This window comes from Dermacentor albipictus, chromosome 6, assembly GCF_038994185.2.
Source record: "Dermacentor albipictus isolate Rhodes 1998 colony chromosome 6, USDA_Dalb.pri_finalv2, whole genome shotgun sequence".
Classification (NCBI taxonomy): Eukaryota; Metazoa; Arthropoda; class Arachnida; order Ixodida; family Ixodidae; genus Dermacentor; species Dermacentor albipictus.
The window spans coordinates 22,992,300-23,014,532 of record NC_091826.1 but is presented as its reverse complement, the minus strand read 5'-3'; the positions used below and the strand labels follow the sequence as shown (position 1 = coordinate 23,014,532).

The following is a 22,233-nucleotide window of genomic DNA, read 5'->3' as shown; positions in this document are numbered from 1 at the left end:
CGTTTGATAATTCGATATTCCATTCGCTTTCGAAGGTGATACCATACTCGCACACATGCAGTGCGTGAGACCATGCACCTCCGAAGCAGCTTTATGTTTTGGCATTGAAATAAAGGTTTATTACAATTGCACTACTACTGGGGTTTGTTTTCTGGCCGCAGTGTCTAGGCAACAGATTTTAAATGCCCGCAAATCAGTCCGTCTGCAAAGGTTTTTTCACGCGGGCCACAAAAGCGATAGCCTTCATGGGTTGTGCACAGGCAGCTGTACCGGAAAAAACCTTCGTTCTCGCTTTGTGTCACGTTTCGCTGCGACGAAGAGGCATTAACTCAGCAGCACCGCACATTTGCGAAGATCTACGCGAAAGAAAAAGCAAGACAGCGCGGATAAAACATTTTATTTCATGAAAAAAAAAAACGAGTAAAACGCCTGCGATAAAGCGTAGGCCCATTTTATATTTAGACGCGTGAAAGTATATTAACCGTCACAGTATTAAGATCAGCGAGTGTATGTAATGAGTGGACGCAAGCTCGCACGCGTGCGGTTGAAGGTGTCACGTGTCCGTCACGTGGTTGAAGAAGTAGGCCTAATGCTGGGTTCGGACCGGCACACCGTGCACGCAGCGTCGGGAGCAGCCGACCAGGCAGCAGAGGTGGTTGGCGCTCTCGCAGTCACTGCTGTGGCGGCACTGGTCTACCTCGTGCTTGTAAGGGGGCATGCAGGGGGCGTTGATCCGGGGACAGGTGAGGTCTGCAGGGAGAAAGCATTACGTTTACAAACTTGCTTCCAAGCCGTCGGCAGTAGTCAGAGGCTCGGCATAGTGTAGGAGCGTTGGGTCGCAGTATGGCATAGTAATCATGCACTACAAGAAAATGGAGGAAGTTAAACTGCCGGTCGGTAGCAACCGCCTGCAGAACGCGCCACAGGCACAGCTACCGTGGTCAGTAAAAGGAAAAAAAAATGGCTGTGGCTTAGCTAAGGTTAAGCCCAGGATGCGAAGCATACTAGCCTTTATTTTAGTTGTTGAACCACTGTTTAGCCTGGTGAACTGCTGTTGCTTGGCTATATTTGGTTCGGCTAGACGAAGAAACAACAGGAATGGCCAGGCTCTTAGCTTGGTTAAGCCAAGAATGCGTTGCATATTGCGCGAGTTGGGGCCCAGCTTTTCCTCCGCGGCTGTCGTGACGTCACGTCACGTGGTTGCGCTAAAGGTCAGTGCTGGCTGCCCGGCCGCGCCCAAGGGCTGAACTGAGTGATTGCAATATGCAACGCATAAAAATAGAAGCAACTTAATAACAAACATAGCAAGCTTAAAAGAGAATATACCCACATATGAGACGCGCAGCAATGAACGATGACTCATACCCTCAATGGTGGCTGCGCGGTCGCGGCCAATGGCTGAACTGAGTGATTGCAAATATGCTTCGCATAAAAAAATAGCTCAACTAGCTTGGTAACGTACAGACGTGCCATTGATGAAGCAGGCTTTCCCGAACGCAGCCTCACCTGCATTCGTCTCTGCCTCGCAGCTGTGATGCACGAAGCACTTCTGCACGCAGTAGTGGAGCCTGCGCTGGCACCTGCCGCACTGGCTCCGACGCACTTCGTCGTGGTCCTCCATGTGGCCGGGCTGGCCGTGGTAGAAGTAATCCTCAACGTCTCGGTGGCGCTGAGGCACGAACTCGTGCACGCCGTGTTGAGTGATCGGTCTGACGTAAGCGTCGGCCGTAACCGGGGGCCTCGTGGTCTTCGGAGGGCCGACAGGGGGCGGAGGGGGAAGAGTTTGTTTGAACCCCGCGTTCCTCGCTGGCGTTGCTTGTGCCACCGGAGCTTCGGCTTTAGGTACGGTTGGAAAGCCTCGCGTCGGCTCCGCGGTTGTGGGGCTCGAGGTGGTGGTCGTTTGTCGGCGCACGCCAGCGGTTGCCGCTGGGAAAGTTTGGCGTAACGTTGAAGACTCGACGGGCCGCGTGGAAGTCCCATTGCCGTCTTCTACCGGAGCTCGCGTCAAAGACGCAGTGGTGCCGTTTTGCAATTGCCTGCCGAGGGCAGTGTTGGTGGTGGCAGGCGAAGTGGTCGTCTCGAGGCGGTCAGACAGGAGTCCGGCGATTTCAGAGACTGCAGACGAATTCGTAGTAGCCTGTGTAGTCGTCAAGTCCGAAGATTCGTTTCTGAAGACCACATGTTGAACCGGGCTTAGCGTCTCTCGCGGGGACGTCGCAAGCTTGGGCGTTTCGGTGCTTTCAGGAAGTCTGGAAGGTAAAGTCTGCGACGCGTTGTCCGGAGGCGTGATTTTAGAGGCAGACTGCGTAGCTGGAGTCTCCGTTTCGTTCGTGGACGTCTCGGGGTGTGCAGGACGGCTTGCGGTTGTTGCGTGCGTGAAGACACGTCCAGTTGTGGTCTCCACGATTTTGTCAGCACCACCGCCTGCTTCGGTCGGAGTGGCAAGCTGCGCAAAGCCGCCGGCGGGCTTCGAAGTCGAAGCAACCGTTTCTGCGGCGGCCTGGCGCGGGACGAAGTCCTCGGGCGCAGGAGCTGGGACAGTCGAAGACGTGGCTTCAGCGCTAGCGCCGGCGGCTGTTGACGTCACACCTCGAGTAGTGCGGGCAGCTTCGTCTCCGTCGACGAAATTCGAATCAGCATCCGCGAAACTGGGCTCTCTTAACGCAGCGGTTGTCCTCGAAACGTCCGGGACGGCTGCTGCACCCCGAGTAGAGTCCGTCCCTCTCGGCAAGTCGGGTCGAGTAGGCGTTTCCGAAGAGTCTTTAGCGACGCCCATTGCGGTTGACGTGGTCCGAAGGAAGGTGCCAGTCTCCCGACGTCTACCCAGTCTACCAGTCTCCCGAGTTTGAGTAAACTCATTACCGACAGTCGGCGAGCCTGGGTTAGGAGTCTCGGTGCCACCGTCGCGGTGTTGCACCAGAGACGTACTCAGGTCTGGCGGATAGTTTCCGGCCGCCTTGCCGCCCACGTGGACCCCGTACGATTCGCGTCGAACAGACGTCGAAACGGCGTGCGCGTCTTCTCCGGGCGCGGTGGTCGCGTTTCGCGAGCCCTTGTCGACGGAAGAGCCGACGGCTTCGGGCGGGGAAGCCGCGGGCGGAGAGGACTTGCTACCGTCACCGGTGTCCGGCGAAACCGTGAACATACTCCCGAAAAACGAGTGGGTGGGGTGGAACTCGGAGAGGTCGACGGTCTGCCTGCCGGCATCTGTCGAGAGCGCGCTCGCGGGTCGCTTCGTCACCGTCTCCTCGCCGTACGCCTGCCAGAACGACGGTGCCGCGTCGACGTCGTGAAAGGATTGAGGCTGGTGCCATTGGGGGTAGTTCCGATCGTGCGGCGCGTAGTCGTAACTGCCGAACGCCGAACCCGGGTGTGGCTCGGGCGGGAAGACGGCGCTAGGATCGCCGCCGTCGCCGCCGTGGCGGTGCACCTTCGAGGGGGAACCCTCGTCGAACTCGAGGTGCGTCAGGGCCGGAGAACTGTCGAAGTTCGCGAACGTTCTGCCGTGGCTCGAGGAGACTTCCGCAGCGCTGGCGCCTTTGGCGAGACCGCGTTCGGCGCGACGGCCGCAGACGACGGAATCCGACAGGAGCGTCGCTAAAAGTAGGGATAAAATCTTCGACGCGCCCATATCTTCGAACTCCCCCGGTTACCGGCGCCCGTGCGTTCCACGTGCGATGACAGCGGTGATGGGTACCCGCGCGCTGCGGTTATATAAAACGCTTCGCGAGCGGAGAGGAGGAAAGGCGGCAGCTTGACCTTAATTCCACTACTTTTTTTTATTCTTCCCCGCTGTCACGATTGGCGCTAGCGACGAGCCAGTACGTGCTGTGTGTCCCGCCAAGTTTGCCAGCCGTACGGGATGGTGAAGCGGGCAAATTAAAAAAAAAAAAAAACGCTGTGTGCGTGCGTCTGAACTTTATCTTTATTTATCTTTTTTTAAACCTTGAGCTTAACTGTGCCATCGCGTCATCCAACATTTTTATTTTCTTTGTTTATCTGATTTCTTCGGTAAAAAAAAATATGAAATAGCTGGAGTGGCACGAAGCGCGTGGCTTTCAACCTCACCACCTGATATATCCGCCAGATAAATTTATCTGTAGATCGAACAGGTTTGTGTTTCTAGAGGCTTGCCGCAAGGCATATGTAACAAATAATCTTTGCAACTCTAATAATACCGTGCAGACATCTGTGACGTAGGCGCCACAGCAGTGACTGTGCGAAATTTCTGACCGCTAATCGGTGAGCATACTGCACTGAAAGAGTATAGGCTCGAGCCTCCGAGCGTCTTGTGCCGGATTTGTTTAGTTTTCGTTATCCATGACTTCTTGACGTGGGTACGATTTCTTTTTGAGCACGCGATAAGCGTTCAGTGGGTAGACAACGTGCATTTCCTCGTCCCTGTGCTTGATCCTGTCAAGGTGTCAGTACCCCTCTGTTCGGCGCTGAACAGAGAGGGGTACTTTCATCTAAGGGAGGCGACTTCATGATAGGTTGTTGTTCAGGTGCGTGCTCTTTACAGACGGTTTTCTGTTCGCACTTTTTGTGTCCTCAATCTCACGTAAATAAATCATTTGGTCCACCATTTCTTTTGATGCGTTGGCACTAGGAGTGTCAAAGTGGAAAAAAAAGTGTACGCATGTGAAATGTTGGAAGCCGGTCACGTGGGTGAAGTAGAGAGGAAATGGCAGAGCTCAGACGAGCGTGTATATATACTTAAAGCAGGCAGTGAATCCAAGGAAAGCATATGGAGTAATTAGAGGGGCAATTAGGTGTGGTTGAAATAGAAATGTATGAAATAATTAAGAAAATTACAAGGAAATGAACGTGGACGAAGAGATCAGTTGTCGCCGACACACACACATCCGCCGTGGTTGCTCAGTGGCTATGGTGTTAGGCTGCTGAGCACGAGGTTGCGGGATCGAATCCCGACCACGGCGGCCGCATTTCGATGGGGGCGAAATGCGAAAACACCCGCGTACTTAGATTTAGGTGCACGTTAAAGAACCCCAGGTGGTCGAAATTTCCGGAGTCCTCCACTACGGTGTGCCTCATAATCAGAAAGTGGTTTTGGCACGTAAAACCCCATAATTTAATTTTTTTTTTTCGCCGACACACATCCCGGATTCATGATTTTGACATCGTTCACCACATTGCGGAGTGTCGTTCAGGAGCTCACTCGACACACGCCCTGTCGCTTCGAGGAGCAAGTTGCAACTGTGTGTGTGTGACACACACACATACACACGCACACACACACACACACACACACACACAGACACACACACACACACACACACACACACACACACACACACACACACACACTTCGCAATGTGGTGAACGAGGTTAAAGTCACGGATCACGAATGGCTGGGCGCCATTACGAGCACGATCCACGCTCTTTGAATGCAGAGGTTATTAAATATATACATGGTGAGCGCGATGTTTAACTGTAGTGGTGACATTGGCGCCACATCTGAAATATTGCAGCGAAATCAACATTTTTTGTAGTGACGTCGCCGCTGACGGCGCACAATTTAAGTTTGTTGCGAACGGAACAGGCAATTAATGTATGCACCCTTGGCAATCAACTGTACTCACCGTAAAATATTACCTCTGTGGGAAGTTTCAGCGCGAACCAACCGGCAGTTAGTTGGAAGAGACGTATGTATACTTGGCGCTCTTTTTTATGTTACAACCCAGAAGCGTGCTTCTCCACACGTAGACTCTTGCAGCGGAGAAGCCAACTTACAAGCGCGCCACGGACAAAGTTTCATAGAAGGCACAGTAAGTTGCCGCGAAGGAAGCCACTTAGTGAGAAAGATAACGGCTCGCATATTTTGCTCCTCATCGTTCAGTTTAATCCCCAGCTTCTTGACTCACCTGACGTGTCCTCCAGCCCCCCCCCCCCCCCCCCCCAAAAAAAAAAAATAACGAAGAAAGAAAAGCTGCCGGTGGCACGAGCACCCTGACCACGGTCGGAGAAGCAAGGTAGCTGTTGCAGAGACGTGAACTGACTAAGCTGTCACCAACTGAAAGCCCGAGAGGACCCAGACAAATAACGATGCCAAGCGAGTCCCTCTTTTTCATTTCTTTCTTTTTTTTTCTTTTGCGCAGTTCTGAAAATTTAATCTTGATGGAGCGAAAACAAAGGAATTAGCGCATAATCTTCTGTTATCATAAAACGCTTGATTATATACTATGCAACACCACACTGTGACTATTGAAGTGCGCCTTACTGGGAATTTTTTATTTGTGGTTAAATTCGACACGGGTAAAATGGTTCATGCAGCCGGTAACTTGATTAAGTGACGTACGCAGTACAGCGTGTGCAGAATACTCTATCCGCCTGTGTTAGTAAACATATATTGCTGGCCTTTTTTTCTTTTTTTATTAAGATAGGTTACTGCAGCGCCCTCATAATAATCATTGAGTCAAGCGGGACCGAAAATCAGGCGAGTTGGTATTTGTTCACACTTAACAAATTAAAATAGCTGGACAGATTTTAGCTCTGTTACATTGCAGCAGTCGTCCTCTGTTATCGCATGTGTGACGTCCTTGTATAATTAGAGTCGTGCAAAATAACTTTCAAAGCATTCCAGAACTTTCGTTGCTTAAAGGCAGCTACCATGTGGGGAGACTAAAACCCAAACCGGAACTGAAAACCTAATGAGGTTTAACCAATATGTTAACGTACTGATAATCTGAATTCACCACAAATATGCTTGGCTGTAAGCGAGTGCAGTTATTGCGTTAACCTCCTATGTTTTCTTTTCTTTCTTTATTTACTGAAAGAAATGAATGTTTCGAAGTTGGTTTGCGCAGCGCTCACGAGGGGGCCAAATCCGACGTCATGGATACCAAGACGCCGCTTTGAAAACAAGTGTGGGCCCGTGAGCGGTGCCTGCGCGATGAGGCGCTTTTCTCTTAAATTTCTAAGTTGTAGGAAAAGATGACTCGCCCAACAGCCCCTAGATGCATTTCCTCTTGTGTAGAACTCAAATTGCCTCGCTTCGGCGTCCGATAGTTATGGAGGACGGCTAGCGCAACAACCCCTCCTCCGTTTCTCCAGCATCCGCCTTTTGAGTTTCGTTTTGCTTGGCTTCCGTCGCTGTGGGGGGCTGTCTTCGGCGGCATTTTAGCCCAGCGATAAGTTTTCAGCATGACGTTTAAGTGGGACGACTTCGCCAGGGAGTACTATTGGGTAAGCTCAGCGATTGCGGTGGCACTGAATTGCACCCAACTACGGGCGCCAGTGCGCTTAATGCACGGCACCCATATCACTAATCTTCTTCGAGTTCAAAAGTTTAAGCGTCCGACAGTTTCCTTGCAAAGCTAAAAGAAAGAAAGTTTGCAGACTTAGCACACGTCTTTCTGCAAACTGTTTGTCCGACAAGAGATTGCCACACTCGCTTCGCGGAGTCGAAATATCAAAGTGTGGCCGCGGTGGCCACGCGCACCGGCTTACGAGGGCAGCTCGCGGGATAGTTGCACCGTGCTACTGCTAACTGCGCTTGGTAAAACAACTCCTCTCGCGGAAGATAGTTGTGTGCAACAGAACGTGCCCGTGTTGGCTATCTAGTGCGCTGAAATGCAGGCTGGTTAACTAAATTCTCGAGAACGTGTTATGTCTCGCTCGATCCTGTTGCGGAACCTGTTGCACGCAATTCGAATCCGCCCGCTACCTGAACGTGCGTGATTACGAAACGAATCTACGTATCTCGTGGTATCTCAGATCCAATATGGTATAATGAACGCTGCTACGCGCAGTTTCAAGACAGGGAAAGAGAAGACACCGACACATAAGACACACAAAGACACCTATATACACACGTACGGGACACATGTGTTACCCGTGTGTCGGTGTCTTCATTTGTCCCGTCTTTGAAACTGCGCTTACCAGTATTCATTTATTAGCGTGAAGCAACTAGCCCGGCAACGAATTTTGTTAACCAATATAATAGGTTGCATCACTTAAACCTCTGGTTGCTGCTTCCGGTGAACTTCGCAAGTACGAAATATGCAATCCCCTCCCCCTCCCCCCTGTTTTTTATTCTCTATCTGACGCAGGTCATTCTTCTAGCGATATTTGCTGTAATGGCACTAGCTGCCATAGCGATTTGGGCAATACTTCGGTGCAGGTACGTGAATATTCGCATAATTGCTCTGTTGTAGGCATGCTGTAGTCTGCATTCATGATCAGGATTTTCATGTGCAGTCGAAGTAGAGAAAATCAGCTAAGCAGATCAATGACCAGCACTTCGGGTGCAATCACGTAATTGTTATCCAGTATACTGCAGTCTCCGTTGACAAAATTCCCATGCTTACACCAGTTAAAGTGCAGCAAAATTGGCTGAGCAGGTTAATTATCAGCTCTTTGGGAACATTTGTGTACTATTCCCCAGCACACCATATGCACTCCGTTGGCAGGGGTCCTGCGTTCATATCAAAGTAAATTAACTGAGCATGTTAATGACCACACGCCTGAAAATGTGTTGCCTTGGTATGCAGATATCCTCGACACGAGTACCTGGCACTCGACAACGAAAGCAGCTTCATCTTGGATCGGCTTGAACTAAGCCGGAAACTACGTGGTGATATCGATCGCAGTAAGCGTCCATCATAAATCACTGCACGTGGTAGTAACTGTAATGCTGCTGTGAAACTAGGATCATTTAGTTAGCAGCACGTAGCTGATTGCTTACTTATCTTATTGTAACACATATCACGGCGACAATCAGTGTTATTGATATTGGATACTTTGCATGGAAACTTACTCGTTGCCGTGATGACGACATTTGTCAGAAGTGTAGTGGGGATTTCTCTTCTTTATGAACTTTCAGAAAAAGAACTTGAACTAACTTTTAAGCAGAGATTCTCGCCAAATAATGTGACTTAATTTGCTGACCAAGCAGCAATATTGTTTTTTGAGTGTTCCAGGTTCTTTACTTGACCTTGTTTAATTATTGTGAAGAGCTTCATATTTTGACTCACTCAATCTGCTTTCAAAACTCGTTATAGCTTTCACATGACCAAACACTGTTCTAGTGTGCACTTGGAACATAAAATTGAGAATGTAAGTGTCTGAATTTGAAAGTTTGTAATAGGATGATATGAAAACTTGTAATGTGAGGTCAACAATTGAAAGCAGAAAATATCTTACATAAACTAACCATGACCAGGAGGTTTAACTGTGCCAAAGTGTCCTGTAAAGACTTAATGGAATCAGCAGACAAAAGCTGATTTCATCTGAGAATGAATGGATAAAGCTTTATTCCAAGCATACCTCTGTTTAGCCAGGAGTGTCACTAAAGATATGTTTAGCTGGTTCATAATATCTTCATTTGAGCAATGCATGCTGTTCTGCATTGCAACATTTAGTAATGTAGTAATGTTAAATAATGTATGAGTTGGTGACAGTAAAGCTGTGTCTCAATATGATCTTCTCCTTGCCTTTCTCTTCGCATAGTGTACAGTTGGCCATAAGCGTTTGCTGGATACGGTTTCCACAACAAATGGAAACTTTCACTCTGTTAAAGTTGGGTGCATCTAATTTAGCAGATAACTGTGTAGGTTGCAAAAACTATTACAGATTGAGACTTTGAATTAGTGGCCGCATGCCCAGGGTTCATGGTTATTCGTTTCTTTAGGAAATCTCATGTTCCATAAAGTTTTGTGTCCAACTGGGCACTATAGGCTAAACTTAGAGAGAATACAGTTTTCAAGCAATATTTACTTCTTTCATCAGTTTTACTGAGCACGCAGAAAAAGCTCATTATTATTCATCAGGCAGTCATCTGATAAGAAATATCTTAGTTACACACCTTTATATCTTTCCTGAATTGTAGTCCACACTGAAATGCTAATGGGTAGGTTTTTGACAGGCAACTCCAGCACTTTTTCTCTGTAAATAGATCTCAACAAAGCTTCTACTGCATGTTCTCTTTGGCACTCTAATCGTGTGTGCCAAATACTATGACTGAAAGCTATGTAGTTTCGCTGAAAATGAACTTAGAGGTTTTCATAGATGATCCTTACTTGTGCCCGTAAATGTATGTTTTTTTTGCTGACCGCCCTGTGCTTGCTGACATTTACCTCTTCGCGAGCGGATGGTGACGACCAAAAAGTGGGCGCCTGTGCAGTAGTGCAGCTAAATGCCCTGCTGTTCTGCATAATCAAAGAATGAATCAAGACACAAAACCTGTACATATAATGTCAGTTCATAGTTATCTCTAAAGCGCACATACCCTTTTATGGAATTGCCTATGATGATGACCGGCTTCATTGGCTTTCCTAAATTTCTTATAATTGGTCTTGATAGAAGCTTTCAGGCTAGGCTCACAAAACCTGGCTATAGTAGGCGCTTGAAAGAGGACACTGTATTGATGCTCTTTGCATTTGCCAAAGGCAAGTGTCAACATTACCACTCAACATTACCACACAAAGTAGTTCTCCAAGCTACTCACTTTACTGTTAGTATTGATATTTTGTTTTCTTGATTATTGAAATTATTTCCAAGTTTCTACGTGAATCTATCTACCCAACATGTGACAGGAGGATCTATGCAGTTTGAAAAACCTCTTATTATAACATGGTAAAAAGAAAAATGCTAGTATTGCCCTTTAAGTATGGGCCATATTGCTTGTTACTAAGCTTATGTATTCTGCTTTTCCAGATGAGGCCTTGATCAATTGCCAGTACTACCTTCGGGGCTCAACAAGGTACTTCCTGCGTTACCAGCTCTGCAACATAGGTGAGTTGGGCACATATGAGAAGTTCAGCTCTCGTGGCGAGCTACTACTCTTTCTGTTCTTTGTCTGCCATCTTGTTCAGTCGAAGTGTACCAAAAAATGGGTGCTAAGTCTGCATGTCCATGCTCTCATGAAAAAAATATTTGAGAACAGAACAATATGTTTCTGCACAAACTCCAGTACATTCAGAATGACAGCTGCAGTCTTAATCACCGAAAACATTTTCCTTAATTACCAGTTTGACTTGAAATCACCTGATTTTTTATATATGGGATGAGTTAGGTGATTTACAAGGGGCCAGTCAAGGAGAAAGAAAGGTTGAATTTGCTTTAGCAGTGAATCATAGCCACAGATTCATCTTTCACAACGAAGCTGTAATTGCAACCAGAACAAACCCAGCCAAGGACAAGGAAAGTGTGATATTTAAAGACGTCAATACTTATCTGAGGAAGAACTAAGAGATGTAGTGTGCTGAAAAGAGAGAGAGAAAAAAGGGAAGAAAGACAAGGAGAGATTAGCCACCATAATGTGTGTAGTGTGCTGAAAATGAGGCATTGGAGTGACAGGGATGACGGTTGGGAAAAGTTTGGAAAAGTTTGAATGAATTGGGCGCATCATGGGAAGTTAAGTTTTATTAATAGCTTGCTCATGCCATTTCCCAGTGTTCAAGGAAGGTTTTGTGGGGGAGCTATCGTCAGAGTGCAGTAATTGCCACTGCATTTTACATGTGAGGGAGCAGTATGGCCTAGAGCATGCCTGCTATGTTGGGATGCGTCCTACCAAAACTTCTGCGTACACTTTGAGCATGGGACGTCTTTCTAGGAGGGCGGGATGTTGGGCCTTGCACAATGCGGAAGAGTAAAGCCACAAGGGCACTGCTGTGGTTTCTAACGTGAACCGATTGGACTGTGCGATTGTCTATGAAGCAGTACAGAACAGGACTGTTCTGCCCAAGAGAACGCTAGTTAATTTACACTTTCAGCATGCCTGAACTCTGTGCTATCTCCTCGTTATCTCCCTGTCCCCTTTCCGTCTCAACCAGTGCAGGGTAGCCATCTGGGGTTTGTCCTAGTTAACCTTCCTGCTTTCTTGTATCTGTGCGTCTTATCTACTCCAAATGAATGAGCATGGGTCATGTGAAACAGTGCATATCATCGAGCATCTGCAGCACATGAGCAGCCAACTTGAAAGGCCACATAGGACTGTCATTGTAAAGGAAGTGGTGATGCTTGTGGACTGCAGGCAGCCGCATGGACCGGCACTGGTTCGTGGTGCGCGACAGTGCGACGCGCACTGAGCGCCTGCTGACGGTGACAGCGCTTCCAGATGCGTGTCCACTACGCCACTCGCCCTGTCAGGTCCGACCGGGTCTTCAGGAGATCTTCCTCGACCTCCAGCACCCATACGTCCACCCAGTGCTCGACATCGACATCAAGGTACTTTGTCCACAGGCTTCGGCAAGAACTGTGATTGCTTTCTGTTTGAATATTCATCATCATCATCATCATCATCATCATCAGCCTGGTTGCGCCCACTGCAGGGCAAAGGCCTCTCCCATACTTCTCCAACAACCCTGGTCATTTACTAATTGTGGCCATGCCGTGCCTGCAAACTTCTTAATCTCATCCGCCCACCTAACTTTCTGTCGCCCCCTGCTACGCTTCCCTTCCCTTGGGATCCAGTCCGTAACCCTTAATGACCATCGGTTATCTTCCTTCCTCATTACATGTCCTGTCCATGCCCATTTCTTTTTCTTGATTTCAACTAAGATGTCATTAACTCGCGTTTGTTCCCTCACCCAATCTGCTCTTTTCTTATCCCTTAACGTTACACCTATCATTCTTCTTTCCATAGCTCGTTGCGTCGTCCTCAATTTGAGTAGAACCCTTTTTGTAAGCCTCCAGGTTTCTGCCCCGTAGGTGAGTACTGGTAAGACACAGCTGTTATATACTTTTCTCTTGAGGGATAATGGCAACCTGCTGTTCATGATCTGAGAATGCCTGCCAAATGCTCCCCAGCCCATTCTTATTCTTCTGATTATTTCCTTCTCATGATCCGGATCCGCCGTCACTACCTGCCCTAAGTAGATGTATTCTCTTACGACTTCCAGTGCCTCGCTGCCTATTGTAAATTGCTGTTCTCTACCGAGACTGTTAAGCATTACTTTAGTTTTCTGCAGATTAATTTTTAGACCCACTCTTCTGCTTTGCCTCTCCAGGTCAGTGAGCATGCATTGCAATTGGTCCCCTGAGTTACTCAGCAAGGCAATATCATCCGCGAATCGCAAGTTACTAAGGTATTCTCCATTAACTTTTATCCCCAATTCTTCCCAATCCAGGTCTCTGAATACCTCCTGTAAGCACGCTGTGAATAGCATTGGAGATATCGTATCTCCCTGCCTGACGCCTTTCTTTATTGGGATTTTGTTGCTTGCTTTATGGAGGACTATGGTGGCTGTGGGGCCGCTATAGATATCTTTCTTTTTTGACCCATCATTGAATATTCAATGATGGGTCAAAGGTCATGGTGACAGTGTTCTGCTGTTGAGCTTGAGGTTGCAAGTAAAATGCTGCTATACCAAGGTTTGAGTGAACCTTAAAGAATCATAGTTGTCAGAATTCAGATGGAGCCACTGTGGCATCTCTCATGACCAGTTTGTGTCTTTCAGATGTGAAACCATATCATTTAGTTTTAACAATGACCTGGCCACGTGTCATCTGTGAAGAATGTCTCGGGAGAACTGTTCTCTTTATTTATATAGAGCCCGGTATTGAATGGTATTTATGCGCACATACAGATACAAGTGTCTAAAAACAAGAAATAAAAATCCAGCAGCTAACCACATGCAACGATTCTGAAATAGTCGTGATCTATTGTCATTACAAAGAAAAGCCTCAAAGAATCTTGTTCTTTAGTTATGCCCAGTCATCACAGCTCTCACTACTGCTCTCCGGTAAAGAGCGCTGCTGCTTCATGGCAATGCTTGCCGCATTGATGTGAAGCTGCACTGGAAGATGAACTTACATATGGTTTGCATCCCCACTTTGTACTAGTGCTTCTTGAATTTTAGATGCAGATAATATGCAGTAAAATTCAGTATCTGCCTTGTGCTTGGCTGGGTGCTTTATTTTGTGCATATCACTCTTGGGAATCATCCTTGCTGCATACAAGAAACTTGTGGCCTGGGGCATTCAATTCCTGTCAGTGTCGTTTTTATGTAACGCATTTGTTGAGCACATTCTATAATTCGTGACATTTTGGTTTTTCATTCACAGATAAAAGTTGAGGCTGAGGTCAAAAGCTGCAATGAGTGCCTTGAGAGGTCTCCAGTCCCATGCCATGTGCCTGAGGCACTACTAGAATGGGCCCCATAAGTATCGGTGAATGCCTATTGCTACATTGATTCATGGTGCCTGATGTTACACCGTGTAGAAAGTAAAAGTATCAGTGAAAGTCATGTATTGGTAATACAATCCCTGCACCCTTGCTGGGCTGCACTGCAATACACGTTGTGGTTGCATGGTGAAACGAAACAATGTAATTGTGAGCCTGAATTCTTTCTAGAATTATTTTGCCAAGACAGTGCATGATGCTACATGGATATGTCAATTCCAAGCTTAAGAATCGTGCAAAAAGGTTACGGAAGAGGCGGGCATTACAGGTTCTAACTTCAAGCTCAATTTATTACAGGAAACGATGCCAAAGTAAATTACGGATACATGCACATGCAGACACACAAAAGCAGCAGCTACACAAGCTTCAGTTTTCATATCGTTATTTGGACAGCCACATCTACCTTATAGACTCGTGTAAATGCTGCACTTTCTTTCCCCAATTTTGGCGTGGTGCAGCCCTTCCGGGGTACTGAACCTTTTGGTCAAAATGGTGTTAGTGCAGCCTTGACTTTGCACACCCCGGATCCCTGGATGTGCCATTACATTAGAGGTCAATGCGCAGCTCTCGCCATCTAGTACTGGCACGTGGAAGTACGCAGCATGCAAAAATTTGTCGATGTAGGCTCACGGCATCGGGGCATCAAACGCGATTGCTTCTGGGCTGGAACTGTTTTTTTTTTCTCCGAATTGTGGGCTGCCAAGTTGGGGGTGCGACCCTTACATGTGTATATACGGTAAGTTTGATTGTTTGCTGTTATTGTCTGTGCATGCTTCCAAAGTTTACACTGATGTAAGTTTCCTGTAATAAATTCAGTTGGAAGTTAGTGCCTGCCCAGTCCTTGTCATCCATGTTTTAACTGTGCTATTCTTAAGCTTAAATCATGGATCAACTAGCCCAGCAGCACGTATTAGTCATGTATATCTTAACATGACTTTGAAGACTTCTAACTTGCAGGTCTTGGCTGAGCGCCCACACGTGGTGGTCGTGTCTCCGCTGAATGATGTTGGGTCACTCAAAGATCTCATATACCACGTGAGTGCAGTTTTGCTTGTTCTTAAGTGTCGGAAGGAGTTATGAAGAAACAGTGGAGGAAAATGTTAGCTAGTAGCTAGTTATGCAGAGCTTTGACTATTGCATGATGCAAAAGGATGTACTCGCATTAGAAGGGGCAGCGCCATCTATGTTGCGGACCATGCATCTCGACCCGACCAGTGCTGCTTCCTGGCCACGCGCAGAGCAAGTACAACGAGGACTGGCAGGAGAAGTATCGTCCGCAAGGGACGGGCCTCCCACAGGACCAGGTGCAGCGTCTGGCCAAGCAGATTGTTGAGGGCCTGCTTTTTCTACACGAGAAGGACTTCCCGGCATTCTACAACCTACACCTGGGCAACGTCATCCTCCAGAATGGTGTGGCCAGGTGTGTGTTGCCGCTCCATCTGTTCTTCTTTTCTTTTCTCTCCAAGTTGCCAGAAGTTAGAGCTATTCAATGGCGAAATAAATGTGGTTCACTACAAGATCGTGGTGCATTGCAGCTACTCAAGTGTTACGTAGTAGGAGCGCGAGCTATACATGAACCTTTGAGGTAAACTGTTGACTGACTTCAGCTCAAATTTTGCAAAGCGGTTTTACTCTTACACAACATTTGTGAGCATTATTGCCTGTTTCGTACACAATAGAATGTAAGTGTACATCATTTTGTGGAGCTGGCACTAAAAAAACACGACAGCTTTTCTGCAGTGGAACAGCAGCGCCGTCTGTGACTGCTACAGTGAAAGGAGTGTTCCACACGGCACTACTGTTGCGGAAAAAGTAGTGATTTCTTGATGGTATTGCCACAGATAACATGCACTTTGGCTTTTTTATGAATGAAACAGGCAGATAACACTAGCAAATGTGGTATTGAACTGAATCCACTACAAAGCACAAGTCTCTGTGTGAAATATAAGCAATGAATCGGCACATGGTTTAGCTGGAAAGGTCATGTATACCTTACTCTCCTGCTTACGCAACACTCACTATAATATTCTCCTCAAACACGAAGACAGCTCAGAGACGTAATTGCTTTTATAGCCAGTTCTTATTGTCGCTTGGTACATTACAGATGTGGAAACCCAATCTTTTCATCTAAGTACTCTGTTTAGACACTGAAGGCGATATTTCCATGAATGCAGGAAAAAATACAAAACCATCTTCTCATGTTGCTTCTGGCAAAGCCCACTGTTCTAAGCCTGAACACAGAGATGAATGTGTGACATCTTGTCATAGGTTGGCGTGTTGATGCAACGTCCTGGATTTTTGTGCAATCTTTATACACCAGTCAGACGGGCAAACTTAGTGGCACTTCAAGCGAGTGCACTGGGCCGTTAGTGTCACTCGCAGGCTGTCAGACGGAAAGGTCTAGTGACAGTTGCTGCTGAGTGCACTTGTCAGTGAGCGTGCTCGACAAACTCGCTTCGCTGCACTGAAGTGTGTGTGGTCTTGATAGCAGTGCTTCCGGAAAATATAAATAGATGCTCACAGCAGAGTCAGCACTAATTCTAACACTGCTTTTTCGTTGTTTCGGATTGTATGAGCACCTCTACCCCATCAGTGAAGCCAAAACAAGCTTGAAACGTTCATTTTCAGCGGGCTCTGCCATTTTGACACGTGTTCCTTGCTTGTATTGGCTCAAAACAAGTAGACGTGTTAATGGGATTACGGCATTTTAACTTTTGATTGTGAAGGTTCTTGTAAATAAGCGTTCTTTTTTTTGTTACAAAAGAAAAAGCGTTCTAAAACTCAAAATACCAAGAATAATATCAACTCCTATGGCTTCAGAGGTCATCATTGTCATCAATTCCAAATGACACTTCATTTTGCCATCTAGCACCACACCACTGAAGTGACACTCAGTGGGATGAAGTACGCCTGCTTGAAGTGTCACTGAATTTGCTACTCTAACTGGGGTATTACAGTGCTCGAAATGCACTTCGCAAGTCCTTTTCATCACCTGCAGCAACGCATTAGTCCAGATCAAATTTTTTTAAACCATTTTCACGAAAGCTGACGGCAGGAATTAAACCACTTCCACACAGTTTCGCTTGCGTCTGACTTCGTAACCAGAATGAATATGTTAAGTAGTTGCTCCTAAGTTAACTTTGAAAGAGATTAGATGTAATGTGTATCTTAATGTACAACGGGTCACACAAAATGTATGGTCGTGTTCAAACACATGTCACCTGAACAAGTGCACAAACAGATATATGTACGACTAATCATGGCCTCCGAGATTGCGTGCGCCAGCAGGTTATGCTCCTGCCGTCCCATTCGCATGGAAACAGCGCAAGTTCATTGGTGAACATGGCGAGGCTCCTTTTTTGTACTGCGGCGCACGCACTCGAGGGCTTTTCACGCATTGAGGAGGCTTTCGGACGGTCCACTACAGTTGCTGCCACTTGGATGAGGCGAGAAAAAAATTACGTTGTGCTGGTTAAAGCAGTGAGGCGGGCTAGTTGGTTGCTGTATCTCGCATTCATGTTAGCAGCGCAGAATTAAAAAAAACTTATACAGAAGACAAGTTTTTCTTGTCTATTTGTTTCCTTCTTTGTCAGTGTTCAATTCCACACTTCTAACATGAATACGACATTTTGTGCTGCTAGATATGATCCCTTACAATTTGGAAATGACGGCTAAATATCTACGTGAGGAAAAGTGTGTGCTGGTGCCTATTTATTTTCGAGTGCATTTATTTTCTGCGCACATACCCCCACTACATTTGCATGGGAATATAGAAGTGAATATCTATGTGAAACATTATCATGTGCGGGAAACGCGCTGTGCTTCTAATTTTGTGAATTATATGTATGTTTATTGTTTTGTGAGGTGGTTTCAAAGCTTTGAACAAGTCACCTGCTGGTGTTGGCGCTTGTTTTCGTCTGTTAATTTCACCATCATCATAGGGCGTAAATTGAGGAAGGCGTAGCATGGTCCGCCTGCATTACACTTTTTTTGCCTGGGAGCAGGCCGAACGAGACGACCGGAGCAGGACCTCCCAGCGTGCGAAATCTCGAAGGCCGTGGACCAAGTCACTTTCATCTCTGTCGTTTGGTTTTGCCAATTTATAACAGCACCTGCCAACATACACAGCAGTCTGCTTATCAGATTTTACTCTGTGTTTTGCAGGCTCACAGGCCTGGAGAATGTCCTGCTGGGTTATGTGCCCAGGGTCTCGGCATTCATCCGCAAGCGAATTTGCGAAGACAAGGAGGTCGTCGACGCCGTCTGCTTTGGTAAGCATTGTGACACTAGCTATCTTCCTGAAATGTTGAAGCGCTGGCTTCAACATCCGTCTGCTTTGTGGAGCATTGGGACACCAGCTGTTCTCCTGAAATGTTGAAGTACTGGCACATATGTTTGATGCCGTAGAAACATTTTGACATGCTTCTCACTTGTATAAGGGAAAAGCACTTAGCAAGTATGAAGGTTGGGAAACATAAAATATTTTATTTTGATATTTTAAGTTGGTCTCAAAAGGCCACGCCAGATGTCATCCACTTTATAACGACGTCATGACACAGAGCAAAATTTGCTGACGTTGTGTAGCAATGATGTTAGGCACCTGTCATGTTGGCATAATGGCTTTGGTGTTCTGTTGCCATGCACGGGATCAAATCCCGGACTTGGCGGCCCTGTTTTGATGAAGGCAAAATGCAAAAAAGCCTGTGTACCATGCATTGGGTGCACATTACAGAACATAATGATCATAAGGTGGGGTCTCCCAATATGGTGTGCCTTATGAAGAGATCATGGTTTTGGCTCATAAAACTCCGAAGGTTACAAATAAATTTTTTTATAAGGTTAAGTATAATGGTGTTTCTCATAAAAAAATATCAACAAGAGATGCTGCATGTGTTTCTTCCAGCTGCACTTGTGTACAGCAGCCACAGCGATCGCGGGAATGAAGTGAGCAAGCATACCGTGATATCATGACCTGCCCACCTCCTGTGTACCGAAAATAAAACTATTTAGTGAAAATAGGTGTCATAGTAAATTATTTAGGACGCTCTTATGCTTGCCAGTAACTTTTTCTAGGGTTTGAAGTGCTTAAACATCTATGTAATTCAATAAGAGGTGTAGTCAAAAATGTCGTGTCAGCACTCATTTAAGGCTTAGGACGGAGCCAGATATCGGCTTGGAACTTCAGGTTTTGTCGACTCATCTAGCACACTGGCAGACGAGTAATTCACCCTTGTACACTTGTGCTGCTGATGTAGGTGCGAACGTTCCTTTATGCTAGTTTGCAGTGTAGTTGAAGCTCGATATAACAAAGTAGCATTTTGAGCAAAATTTTGTTTGTTATATCCGATAGTGAGTAAAAAAATAATGAATGTCGCCAGCAGATCTGCAGTTTGGGCCGTACAACAGAATTAAGCAAACCAAGCCAGAGTGAGCCGAGTTTTTGGCCAACACAATCTCTGTGCTCTTTTCATTGACGGTACCAATGACTAAAGCACGTCTTTTTTGCTTAAACGTACTGAGGAGCACATTTGCAAGGGTTTTAGTTTTTTATACTGTTGGCTTGCCTAGTAACATTTTGAGCTATGTGCCAACAAAAGGTTTCTTTGCTATGACTGATACCACTTCATATTGTGCATTTTTGGGTTTTGTTGTCGTAGTCAAGTACTCATTGAAATAAACCGCAGCCAGCTAAATTCTAGATTTACGTGTATACTTATGCAAAGACCGGACTTAGTTTTCACAATTTTGGTGAAGCGTGGACCATACACAAAGGCAGGCTATCTTGGTCCTAGTTTCCCGGTCATATGAGATACCTGTGATCTCTCTGTACCAAAAGAGCGGGCACTATTGTTTCCATAACGAATTTATTTGTTCCTGGGAGGTCCTATTTCTGTATGGGCTGCCGAAGTATGCAGTTTTTCTCAACGCCAAAGTTGTGCTCGACTGCACACTTGCCGTGCCGCTCGGCACACACCACAAAGTTTAGCTTGACTGCAGCACCTTACGCCATCAGGCACTTTCTTCTGGCAGCTTCGCATAAAAATACGGCTGGCTGGACTAGCTCTAATCGAAATCTGTCCTTCTCTTTTTTATTGTTCTTTTCCACTTTTCTTTTTTGGAATTTTGGGCTGAGAAGTTGGGGATGCGGCTCTTACTCAAGTATATACAATGCCCGTTATATCTGGCAAGTCATTATATTTGTATGCGTTGTGTTGAGGTTCAGCTGTCGTATGTATGAAGGGCTGGTGACATGTGAAGCAGGCTTTAACATCAAGGTCAAGAAACTAAAGGAACTGAACACAGTACACAGATTACTTAAATTAGGCAAGCACCCTCTCTGTGTACACGTATGCTGCAGCGAACTAACATCCTGTATCCTCCCGGAGAAAAATCTGCGCATTGTGTGAATGAAACCTCGACTTGCATCTTGCACATGAAACTCACTCACGTTTTGAGAAGCAAGCAAAAAGAAAAAAGATATCGTGTGCTTTTTCTTAACTGCGTTTTTGTGCACTTTCAAAAACCAGGTCATGCTCTGTTTGAAATGGCTGCCGGCTACGAAATGTCCACAACGAAGCCTACAGACAAAAACTATGCCGATGTTGAACACTGCCCCGAAGTGTATCAGGTTTGTGCAACCTTTTTGTCATTTCACCTTTCTTAAAGGCTTCAGACCTGCTCAGTTTGTTTCTGGTCAAAGCCGTGTTGGTATTCACTTTTGACGAGCCTGCCTCATAGAGTATATTAGAACACTGTTTCCAAGGTATCTGATGAACCAAGTGCGTATAAAAGTCTCATATTTACCATTGTATGCAACAGATTGCAGTGCAGAGCTGTACTAGAGGTGTGAGAATGTTCGAAATGTAAGTATAGCAAATTGAATATTACCCTATTTGATTTGTTCTTCAAATCAAGTTGTCATTAAATTCATAAATACGAATATCTGTAGTTCAAGTAGTTCTCAAATGTTTCAAATCACATTCGTGTTTTAATAGACAATGCTTCGTAATGTGCAGTGTAATGGCTGAAACTTGCTAGCGCTGTGAATGTACTAGGACGTAAAAATCGTTTTATAATGGTGAGAACAGTTGTTCATTATGCTACAATTATTCAAAAAGCATTCAGTATCTTATTTGAATGCCATTAGGCCTCAAACAATTACTATATTTGCATGCTACTAGTTTATACCTATTGAACTTGAAACGGTCTGTAGAGGAAACTTAGGGAGGCATAAATTATATAGCTTGAAGTCATAAACACCGATGATATTTTGGCGCTGTTTTTGTTGGCCATTACAAGGTTTGCATTTTAGCTTTAATCCTCTTCAGTCCAAGAGTGAGAGAAGCTCTTTAGCAAAAACTGGAGAGATTTGCCTGCCTTCACGCCAAGCATGCTTCTCCAGGCGAATGCACCTAAATGAAATGATACACGCAGGACACACGGCAGACATCCAACATGCACAAAACATGTAACGCACGACATACAGGACGGGGAATCTCGGAGTAATGTGCGCGCTTGCTTTTCGTGGGAGGTGTTGCCCAGCTGTAGCACCATCTGCAATGAAACCATCACTGTCGGCATCCGTGGCAGTCAGCATACCAAATGGGGGAGGGAGAAATGTTCATTAAAAATAAATAAGAAGCAACCTCTGTGGTGCTTCAGTTGAAGGGCCTAGAGTTTAAATAGGTTGTATTGCTCCTCAGTAGGTATAACAGCACACTAGGGCAAGCAAGTAATGCATATATGACGGTATGCTTAATATTGTGTGATAACGATGGAGCGCATGTTTCAGTGATAAACTTAAAGCACAAGCCGTTGATCAGCCAGAACATCCTTGGTGGTGATTATTAAGTGCATATCAGTGCCACACAATGGAGCTGAAATTATCAAGTGTTTCAGTGTGATACATCTAATAGATAAAATATTACTCGTTCATGTTCAACTCGTATCAGCCATGTATCATCGCTGTGACATGTAGATTAGCTGTTTTCAATTAGCTTCTTTCATTTTGCCGACTTTCACATTCCTTCCTTAGTTTTGTTAACATCTTTCTTATCATGTAATACTGTTGTTAAAGAGAAGAAATG

The 22,233-nt window shown here is 45.9% G+C and overlaps 2 protein-coding genes across 2 annotated transcripts in view; one reads left to right on the top strand and one right to left on the bottom strand.

The window, feature by feature from the left end:
* Nucleotides 1–380: 380 nt before the first annotated feature.
* Nucleotides 381–3,700, bottom strand: LOC139060871 (mucin-5AC-like). The gene is made up of 2 exons (XM_070540123.1): nt 1,507–3,700; nt 381–750 (listed from the first exon to the last, which is right to left on the bottom strand). The coding sequence occupies exons 1-2, from the start codon at nt 3,629–3,631 to the stop codon at nt 587–589; spliced, it is 2,289 nt and encodes a 762-aa protein (XP_070396224.1). The 5' UTR covers nt 3,632–3,700; the 3' UTR covers nt 381–586.
* A 3,146-nt stretch (nt 3,701–6,846) lies between these two features.
* The window catches only part of Slob (Slowpoke binding protein), a 33,536-nt gene continuing 18,149 nt past the window's right edge, over nt 6,847–22,233 (top strand). The window contains exons 1-9 of the mRNA XM_070540122.1: nt 6,847–7,206; nt 8,073–8,143; nt 8,514–8,611; nt 10,678–10,755; nt 11,996–12,189; nt 15,104–15,181; nt 15,385–15,566; nt 18,311–18,417; nt 20,674–20,774. Of these exons, the coding sequence (XP_070396223.1) occupies nt 7,165–7,206; nt 8,073–8,143; nt 8,514–8,611; nt 10,678–10,755; nt 11,996–12,189; nt 15,104–15,181; nt 15,385–15,566; nt 18,311–18,417; nt 20,674–20,774 (951 nt within the window). The 5' untranslated portion in view covers nt 6,847–7,164. The remainder of the gene's footprint in view (nt 7,207–8,072; nt 8,144–8,513; nt 8,612–10,677; nt 10,756–11,995; nt 12,190–15,103; nt 15,182–15,384; nt 15,567–18,310; nt 18,418–20,673; nt 20,775–22,233) is intronic.

What these genes read in the sequence shown, in the direction of transcription:
- LOC139060871 (XM_070540123.1), bottom strand. Translation starts at nt 3,631, where the DNA reads ATGGGCGCGTCGAAGATTTTATCCCTACTTTTAGCGACGCTCCTGTCG. An exon ending in CGAGGCAGAGACGAATGCAG is followed by an intron (nt 751 to 1,506) that starts GTGAGGCTGCGT and finishes TTCTCCCTGCAG; the next exon opens with ACCTCACCTGTCCCCGGATC.